Raw genomic sequence first — 10,849 nt, 5'->3', positions numbered from 1 at the left:
ATAGGTGTCCACAGTATGTTTTATCTGTGCCAGAGTGGAATAAATACACAGATTGGGATGTGGCATGCACTTTATATTTTTGCCTCCAAATGCTGCTGTCTTCAGAGCCAGAAGCTTAGGTTTGTTCTGTGTATGGCTCTGTCCATATTTCTTGTTCTGAGGTTGAGAGGTATGACAAATGTGTCAGGGCCATCATAGTCAGCCAGAGACATTATAAATTGTAACAAACTTGTTGCTCCCCTCTCCCCCAAGTAGTGACTCTGGATGTGTCCAAGCAAGGCAAGGAGCAGTTATGCAGTGTAAATGTGCAGAGTATCCCCCCATCCAAGGTAGACACAAGTGGTACTTTTATTCTGTCCTTGATTTTGCAGAATGTTCTGGTTTCTGTCATATTTTTATACTGTTGATTTATGCTTATTATTACTCAGAAAGTGCCTGTTGCTCTGCGTTTAAGTAGCAATGCTTTAATGACCATCAGGTAAGCTTGTCTGAGATTGTAAGATGCAAGTAAGCTTTAATAAGCATACTATTAAAGAATTGCCAATATTGAAAGCCTTTTCTGTTGTTGCCATGCAGAGAATACGTATATAACTAGATAATGTATAATCCTTAGGTATTGAAATGCAAACGACAGTATTTGTAATAAAGGAGAGGATTACATTATTTTAAGAAGCTCATTGTAGTCATCTTTGCAGGCTTTACCTGTAAACCAAACAGAATGTCAATCTATCATGTGTGGTCCATTGCCTGTACAGTAATTCTTTAAGCAGTGTATCTTGAGCTTGTTTCTTTGTTTACTTTTCATTTTTTACTTTGATCATGTTTTCCCCATGAAACAAGTAGATAGTTGTCAGGCAGCAGGTCTTTTTGGATAAGAAACATTTTTACAAGTGGGGGTATCACAGAGATTGCTACTTTCAGCATGTTACTTGGAACTTTAATAAAGCTGAATATAAATTGTAATTAGATCTGAAGTGCAAGGAGAAGTGGTTTGAGTTGAGTGCTGCTTGTTTTTCTTATACTTGATTTTGACTGGCATTCCAGTAGTGTATTTAAAAAGTAATTTATTTTTTCATGCCTCACAACCTTTTTGTTTCCATTTAGGTATTAAGTAAGCTGTCATGTAGCTAATGCATTGAAATATTTTTTTTTCTTCTACACTTCATTTTGTTTTGATTGGACTGTCATAATGATGGTTTGGCACCCAGGGCAGCGTATTTAATTAAAGTTACAGTTTTTGTGGTTTTGAGCAAAGCTCCTCCCCTTTCTAGTTGGCCACACCCATTCCCATTGACCCCCCACCCATTCACCTGTCTCCTGCAGCCCCCCTTTGATTTGAAGTCACCAGCCGCCACTGCTCCTATCTTAAACTTAAACAATATTCAAAGATGGAAACTTGCCTCCTGCTGCAGTAAAATAGCTACATTTTCCACCAATTTTCCTCTTGGGATTCACCATTGTCATAGCTTAAAGCAGTTAAACTGGCTTGAACCATACAACTATCTAACACATTTCCAACTAACTACAGGACGCAAACTCTTTCATCATCCAGAAATATGCCCTGCACTACAAAACTTATTACTGCCCTACTGTTCATCAAGCAGCTTCTGTTCTAATAAATTATTACTACTCACAGATAAGTCAAATAATGTTGCAGGAGACTCGCTCTATTCCCAATACATTGCTAAACTCTGGAATAGTATTCCCACACAAAAGTCTCTGACAAACTCAGTAGTTTTAAATCACTGCTTAATCAAAATCTTAACCAGTCTTGGTCCTGCACATGCTCATCACCAGGTTAAGACTGTCATCACTGTACAGTACTCTCCAAATACTGTCCTTAAACAGAGTACTCTTAACTTCTCACTGAAATAAATTTTTTATACATAACTGCTGCCTTGTACAGTCCATTAAGTTGTGTGCGGGCTTTCTCTTCAGCAACTTCTACCTCTGTAAAGTCTTAAAATATGTAAATGTAACTACTGTATGCATATAAATTTAAATATCAGTGTGACTACTGCGTTTAACTGGAACTAAATATAATGCATTGTAAGTAAATGGAGCTTTTCTCCCTGGGCCTTCACTGAAAATGGATATTACCCAGTCACTTCCTGGTAAACAAAGACAAATAATAAGTAGAATATAGACACAACAGCTTTCTTCCAAGATGTTGGTACTTCCCTTCCTTTTAAAATACTGTTAAAATCTTCCAGATCTTTATCACTTTCTTCCCTCCTAATTTATAAACTCCCACAGGAATGCTATTTGTTCCTGGAGACTTTTCCGAAGATTGATTGTATGTCATTGTTTTTATGTCAACACCTATCTTAACTGTTAGTTGTTGAGCCTCATCTACCTCTAACCATGGCATAATTTAAGTCTTCCATAAATATTTCCATTTGTACTCTTTATCAAGTTCCACATTTCTTTATTTTGTACAGATTTTCATAAAAATTTCCAGAATATCTGTAAAATCTCTACAGGACCTCTGGTTATTTTTGTTATTGGCTCCCCTGTGTTTGGCGACAACCCTTTCAACGTTCTGCTATCTAAGCTGTTCTGTTAAAAGTATTTGTGCTCAGGAGTTGGTATCAAAAATAGTTGCTTAACTGCAGTCTTTCTAAACTCTCGCATATTATCTAGATACTGCTTTATTTTCTCTTAAGCACTCTGCATTTGCTCCTCCTCCTTGTTCTGTGAGATTTCCCTCATTCTGCAATACTTGAACCTTTATCATCCCCTCAAAGTAATTTATATTGCTTCTTAAAACAATCTCTCTGTATTTTGACTTTGTTTTTAAACTCCACATTTTTCATTTTATACCAGCCATAGCTTCTGAAAATATTTCTGTCTTCCCTATTAGCTCTCAAATAAATTCCACTACCCATTCCTTAAATTCCTGTCTTTTTAACAGGTAAGTGGGAAAGTGCCAGTGTCTTATTTTTACTTCATTACCCAGCATTTTATCTTAGTTTTTATTGGTGCTTGATCAGAAATAGTTACTGGAGGTGTGCTGAAGCTGCCAATTAAATGCACATGTTTCTCTGAAATATAACTTCTATCTCATTTAGCCCAGTTATTGTACCTTGGGAATATGTGAATTCTGTCTGAGTTCCTACTACTTAATTCACATCTTCAGTATCAAATATTTTCATAAATTTCTTCAGAGATCTACCGTCTGTTGGCCCTTCTAGATCCCCCTGATATGTCCTCACTGTTTAAATCAAATTACAGTCCCCACGTATAAATAATATTCCCTACTGAAAGCTAATTATTTCTCCCAAAAATGTCTTAAGCTTCATAATAGCAGTTTTTGGTTCATAAATTTGGAATATAAATACATGCCACTGTAATCCACCTCCCTTGCCAGTAGTCTCTTCCTACCACAAATCTATCATTTTTTGTCTTTTTCCCCCACTTATATCACTATTGGAGCCCCTCCAGCAGTTAGTATAATTACTCCTCTTTTCCTCTGTCCCTGATAATTCTGCTGAATATCTGAGTATGTTTTTAATCTACAGAAATATGAGCTGAAAGTGAAATATGGACCAGGCAAGGAATACACATAAAGATACGTTTGGCTATAGCGTACTGACAAGTGAAGCATTAAGTACTGTTAGAAGTAGAGATTATTTTGGTAATTACATAGTTAAGAATAACAGAAGCCTGTTGTGCATGTACTATTTATTGACCGTTTTGCACCCTTAGCTTTTGGCAGTCAGAAGCATGTACATTTCAAAGACAGCAGGTGCACTGCATGAAATGGATGACAAGGGGAAACAGCTGTGCAGAAACCCAAAACTTTCCTTCATAGCGTCTGACTGTAGTAACCTATTTCTCATCGTATTCTGTCCCATGAGACACCCGAGAGATTCATTGCATTGTTCAACTGGGACACACGTTTTTTTTCTGGAACAGTCGTATTTAAAAATTCCGTAGTGGTGTTAGTTATACACTAGTAGTGTATACCAATAGCTTATCCAGTCTTAAACGTGAATTTTTGAGTAGCATAATCTTGTTGTGATGGAAGATGGTGACTTGGAATTAATAGCATGTTCCTCACCAAATCACTCTGTGCAGGTTAGTAGTTTGAAAATGTAACATATCACATATTCTATTCTTCAGAATTTTCAGGTGTTTGTAGATATTGCAGTTTATCCGTAGTACCTGTATAGATGATTCTTTCATCAGTTTAAGAAAACATTTTTGTAGTAAACACAAATTGGAAGTTAGAAATAAGTAGTTATTGTAGTATACTTTTGATAGCTTAGCTATCCAGAGCAGAAAGAGTTGGTTTTAATAACTTTTTCATATAGCTAGCCCTTAATTATTCAGATATTTAAGCAGATTATACAGGTTGTTGTGAATGCATTAGCATTCTAAGATTGTGTACTATTTTTCCCCCGTAGGTTAACTGGCATGATTTTGCATTCTTCGATCCTGTGATGTATGAGAGTTTACGGCAGCTGATAATTGCTTCCCAAAGTGCAGATGCAGAAGCAGTGTTTGCAGCAATGGACCTTGCATTTGCTATTGACCTTTGCAAAGAAGAAGGAGGCGGTCAGGTATGAGAAGTCAGTGTAATGGTTGTACAACAAAGTTAAAGTGATGTATGCACTATTATATTAAAAATATTGTACCACACACTTAGGGAGAGAGTCAAATAAGATTTTTTTTTCTTTTTCTTTTCCCCCTAACATTAGGTGTTTTGAGCAGTACATTTCTGAAATGGCATTTGTTATTTGTAACATCTTATCAGCTGATGCCAGTCACCTTATTATACATTTTCTGCTTGAACATGAACAGCAGTGTGTCAAGATTCTGTAGTCTTCATCCTTATCACTGGGGTTGCTTCATTTGTGACCTGCAGCATCTGAGTTTGTGTGTGGGGGATGTTGTCTATTTAGCAAGTCCTTATGTATGGGCTTTATCATGTTAGTAATATGGTGTAATGTTATTTATTCACTAGCAGCCCCATCTCCCTCTCTTTGTCACATGCCTGTGCAGATTTCACACTTAAAGTTGACAGCCATTGATGTTGTGCTTACTTAAGTAAACATTGCTGATGGGCACTTTCCTTAATTATTTATTTTCACTGCTCTAAACAGTTTTTCAGTAATTTCATTTGCAGACCAGTTCTCTGGTAATTTGTCAGAGTACCCCCTTATTGAATTTCCTGTCATTCAAACCTAAGCATAACTGGACAGGGAGGGCTTCCTGAGGAACATGAGGAAATGGGATAGACGTCATATAGACTTCATTGCCTCTTGGGAGAACAGTTAACCTCAGAGTTTTTGTTCATATCTCCCACAGGGGGGGGGGGGTGTGTGTGCAGTAACTGCCTTCTCCATACATTGAAACTACAGAATTATATATAACTGATCCCAAATGTTTGTTTGTTTATTAATTTGCATTTGTTTACTGGGAAAGTCTGGCTGGTTTGGAAATCCCTTGTCACCTGATGCCCAGGGTGAAAAGCTCCAACAGACTGTTGTATAACCTTTGTTAATATGCTTTGCAACATAATTGGAATTTTGCAAAGTGATATTGTAGTAGTAATTATAGCTTGCTGAATCAGCATTCAAATGATATGTGCATAATGCAAATGGACGAAGAGCATTTCACATACTGGAAGAGCATATCACATTGCAGTAGTAGTGTGTGTGTTGTGAGGCTAAGGGAGGATGTTCTTCGTGTTTCACTGCTGCAGTCATTACATTTGGGTAATCTGCTGGCAGGTTGCCCTCAGTCGGCCTGAATATCAAAGTCTTGGGTCCTGCGTCAGTTGATGTCTCCTCTTCCATGATGTCAGGTCGTCAGGGGTGTAAAACATGCAGCCAACACCATTTTATTCAGTCTTTCTTGCCACGCGGTGCCCGAAGCAGAAGCAGTTCGCAAGTGCCGGTCGGCCGACTCCTGAAATTTTCACATTCGAGTTTCAGAACCGAAGTCTTCAACTAAAGCCAAGTACCCCGTTGGGGAAACTTTTTCTTGCTCCTTACCGATGTCAGTAAAAGTTAATAATTGCTTTACTTGTGGGAAGCAAATACCTCATAAGGATTTTCATTTGTACTGTATTCCTTGCCTAGGCCCAGATCTTAACGTGCCTTGCTGTCGGTTTTGTGCTAGATTTAACCAACGCACTGTTAAGCGTCAGTATATTTTTGCTTCAAAATATTTTGGATCCAGATTTAATTATCCTGAAATGTCGTCTGTTAGCAATCCGACTGCCGGAGTTCACAAAAAACGCAAATAAAAAGACAGAGACAGACCGTCGAGGTCCAAAACCTGATGACGAAGCTTCTCTTAAGCCAGTCGCCAGTTTGCCAGTACTCAGTGAGGTGCTTTCGCAACCCCTGATACCCTCTACTTTTGAGTCGCAGGCCTCTACCGAGACCCATGCGGAGTCCAGTATGCCACGAGATTCTCAGAGTATTGAACCTGCGGATGTCTCTCCCTTGGATGGGTCTGGAGCCGCTGAGCAGGCACCAGCTTCTGAGGGTGTTTTCAGGCCTCAACATTTTTATGTAAAACCGACACCAGCTTCAAAAACAAGATCAAAAACATCTTCTAAGTCTAAAAAACTGACGCATGAGCCTCGTGCTCAGGCCCTTATGCCTAAAAAACAGATGGATTAAAATGGCTGAGGACTTAATTACCTTGAATCAGGGGTTCCCAACCCCCCCCCCCTCCACTAAGAGGCCTAGGCAAGACACTGATTATGAATCTTCAGATCAGGTTTCTATTTCTTCTGATCACGAACGGTTCTATACCACCCTATGAGGATTCAGATGCAGAAGAATCCAACCCATCTGCATCTCCTCCTGAGGATTATTCTTTAGGAGAAACCTTGCATACTTTAAGTGAGCATTTTCATTGGGAGAGTCAAGATTTCTCTGAATCAAAAAAGAGGCTTAGACATTTCCTCCTTCTTCCTCAGCATAGGCCTTTGGCTATATACCTCCTGTATTAGAAATTGTTGATGATGTGTTTTCGGAATCAATCATGGCTCCTGATTCCCTACCTCCACTCCTAGTAAGCTGAACAGATATTACAGGGTTCCTGACTCCCACAAATTTCTATTCAAAAATCCTGCTGCTGATCCTGAAACTATCTCTCAGGGTCCCAAAGGTGTAAAGGCCTCAACTGCCAAAAATCCTACCCCCTCTGATAGAGACTCCAGGGCGCCGGATATATGGGGAAAGAAGGTTTATATGTCTGCAACCTTGGCAAATAGGGCCTTAAACTGCCAGTTTTATATGCTTAAATATCAACAGCATGTTATGGGCTTATTGAAACAGAAAATGATGTTGATTTCTGATTGTGTGGAAAATAAAGAATTACAGGAATTATTTCATGCAGCAGAACAGGTGGGAAAGCATACTTTGCAATGTGGTTTTGATTCTTTGGAGGCGTCTTGCAGGGCCGCAGTTACTGGATCTGTGATTAGAAGGCATGCCTGGCTCAAGGAGCAAAATCTGCCTGAGCATGTTAAAGCTAAATTGTTGGATCCCCCTTTACAGCACGATACTCTGTTTGTTAATAAGGCAGAAGAGGTTTTAAAGAAAATAGAAGACAAAGCTAAATCTATGCAAACTGTAAAAGATTTCTTACAAGTGCAGCCACCCAGATTCAGTAGGCACTGGCCTACTAAAAATTGGTCCTTTCCTGTGTCCAACAGAGCCTCTCAAGACAAATCCAAAAGGCTGTAGATACCAATCACAGGGTTCTTACAGGTCAAAGCAATGGGGCGCCTCCACCTCCAAATCTGAAGGGAACAAAGGACAACCCTACAGTAAGCAGTCACAATGACTTCCCAAACATCACCAAGCACTTATCTTTTGGCAGCCCCCTTAGGGGAAAAATTAGCACTTCATGCTCAAAATTGGCAGTTAATTACCCAGGACAAGTGGGTATTAAACATAGTATCCCAAGGGTACAGATTTCATTTCCATACTTTGCCAATTCCAAACGGTTGGCCAGATCTGCCACCATATCAATGGGCAGAGGCTCAGAAACAAGTTACGTCCCTCATGGATATGGGGGCTATTCAGCCAGTACCAGAACAGGAAAAAGGACAAGGTTTTTATTCAAGACTGTTCCTCGTACCCAGAAAAGACGATGCCTGGCATCCAATACTGGACTTATCGATTTTGAACACGTTCCTGGACATTCCAAAATTCAAAATGCTGACTTTACAACAGCTACTGCCTATGCTGGGCAGAAATGCTTGGTTAGTGACTCTAGACTTAAGAGGCATACCTGCATATCCCAATAAGGGAATTGTGCAGAAGATACCTCCGCTTCAAGGCAGGTTTCATGCATTATCAATTCTCTGCACTGCCGTTTGGCTTATCTACTGCGCCCAGGGTCTTTACAAAGTGCCTGACACCAGTAATTGCATTTTGCAGACAAAGAAGCATACAAATTTATCCTTACCTCATTCAAGCAGAGAACAAGGACATTCTTCTTCGTCATCTGGCATTTGTAAAAAGGCTTCTAACAAGCCTAGGGTGCACAATAAATGAAAAGAAATCACATCTGGTACCCTCTCAAAAAATTACATTCCTGGGTGCAAGCTTGAATGCATCTGCCCAGATGGCTTATCTTACGCCAGACAAACAAAGGCAACTGACTATATATTTCAAACAGATGGCAACAAAAACCCAGTTATCTGCAAGACAAATTCTGCAGGCTTTGGGGTTCATGGCATCCTGCATTCTACTAATTCCATATGCAAGACTGCATATGAGAAAACTTCAATGGAATCTAAAAAGTTTATGGAGTCAACATTGTCACAGTCTGGAAACGGTGATTCCTCTCATTCCCTGCCTGCAACAGGAGTTTCTTTGGTGGGCAGAGACATGTCACCAAAACAAGGGACTGTCATTCACTCTACCCCCTTCCACCCAAACCCTAACTACAGACGCATCAGACTATGCATTTGGGGGGGGGGGCACCTGGCGGGGAGATGCATTCAGGGCATATGGAGCCCAAAACAAATGCATCTGCATATCAACCATAAAGAGATGCTAGCTGTTCGGAATGCCCTGACAGCCTTCAAGGACCTACTTCACCCAGGACAACTACTGATAGACGGACAACACCACGGTTATGTGGTACATAAGCAGGGGGGGGTACACATTCTTACCTCCTTTGGAGACTAGCCATGGCATTTGTGGGGCACAGCCTTGACTTACCAAGTACATCTTCAAGCTCAATTCCTGCCTGGAAAACAAAATACTCTGGCAGACGACCTAAGCAGAAATCTTATGGACCCGCACGAGTGGAAATTGGATCCACAAATCTTCAGCATGGTAACACAGAAATGGAGCCCAGACATGGATCTATTTGCCTCCCCCCAAAGTTATCAACTGGACAAATTTTGCACAAGGACTTATCACAGACAAGCGTGGAAAGTGGATGCCCTATCCTTCAATTGGAAAAATGTATCAGCCTGCGCCTTTCCCCCTCTGCCTTTTCTCTCCAAGGTCTTACTAAAAGTCAGACAGGAAAAAACAAAAATTATCCTTATTGCTCCGGACTGGCCTCGCCAGCACTGGTACCCGGTTCTAAGGAATATGTCTCGACTCCCTTCTTTAGTACTTGCCTCAAATACCTCATCTACTGTCTCAGCAGAACAATCAAATTCTGCACACTCATCTCCAAACTCTGACCCTGGCAGCATGGCTGTTCATGTAATTATTCAAACACCACCTCTCAGTAAATCTGTAATGGATGTCATTTTGGAAGCCAGAAGACCTAGTACTAGAAAATCTTATGCTGATAAATGGAAGAGATTCTGAGTTTGGAACCAAGCACAAGGAACGGATACAGCAAAACCAAATATCCCTCAGATTTTACAATACTTGACTGAGATGCTTGACAAGGGCCTTTCTTTTTCTTCAATAAAAATCCATGCCTCTGCCATCTAGGCTCATTACAACATGGAGCCTCCCATCTTTTCTCATCCTCTGCTAAAACAGTATCTTAGAGGGGCCAAACATTTAAGGCCTCCCAGATCATCACCATCTCCTGCATGGGACCTCAGTTTTGTGCTGGAAAAACTCACCCTGCCTGCTTTTCAGCCAGCAGCTACTGCGGATATAAAGTTTTTATCTTGGAAAACAGCTTTCCTTTGTGCAATCACTTCAAGAAGGGTTTCAGAACTAGAGGCCCTCATGGCTGTGGAGCCTTTTATTACATTTTACCCAGACAGGGTGTCCCTCAGGACCAATCCTTCCTATATGCCTAAGGTGGTAGCCAGTGTGGCTCTTAACCAAACTATTCACTTGCCAACATTTTACCCAAATCCGCAAGAACAGGGGGGAGCGGATTCTGTGTTAATTGGACTTACACAGACAATTAAGATTCTACTTAAACAGGACCAAATCTCTAAGAAAGTCTGAGCAACTACTGGTGGCATTTGCTGCAGGATCAGAGGGAAAGGCTATATCAAAGCTGACTATTTCTAAGTGGATAAGCCACTGCATTCGTTTCTGCTACTTGCATCATGGTAAACCGGTGCCCAAGGGAATCAGATCACATTCCACCAGGGCTGCCTCTACCTCAGCAGCCTTTCTCAGAGGAGATCCAACCAAAGACATTCTAGAAGCTGCTACTTGGAGCTCTGGTCATACTTTCACAAAGCATTATCATTTGCCTCTGTTCTCTAAATCCAGGGCAAGCTTTGCCACTGCAGTTCTGCAGGGCATTATAGTCGCTTCTAAAGCTATTTAGTTCCATCCTCCCATCCGTAGCTTTGGGATTCTACCCAAATGTAATGACTGCAACAGTGAAACATGAAGAACATAGTACAGTTGTGTACACTTAACATAAATGTAGATGT

The 10,849-nt window shown here is 40.4% G+C and overlaps 1 protein-coding gene across 1 annotated transcript in view; it reads left to right on the top strand.

Annotated features, from left to right (window-relative positions):
* The window catches only part of UBR5 (ubiquitin protein ligase E3 component n-recognin 5), a 3,965,620-nt gene that overhangs the window by 3,722,546 nt on the left and 232,225 nt on the right, over window positions 1-10,849 (top strand). Inside the window, exon 57 of the mRNA XM_044065648.1 lies at window positions 4,410-4,565. Within this exon, the coding sequence (XP_043921583.1) occupies window positions 4,410-4,565 (156 nt within the window). The remainder of the gene's footprint in view (window positions 1-4,409; window positions 4,566-10,849) is intronic.

This window comes from Protopterus annectens, chromosome 3.part0, assembly GCF_019279795.1.
Source record: "Protopterus annectens isolate FY-2018-M chromosome 3.part0, PAN1.0, whole genome shotgun sequence".
Lineage (NCBI taxonomy): Eukaryota > Metazoa > Chordata > Ceratodontiformes > Protopteridae > Protopterus > Protopterus annectens.
This window is presented reverse-complemented; position numbering and strand designations above follow the sequence as displayed.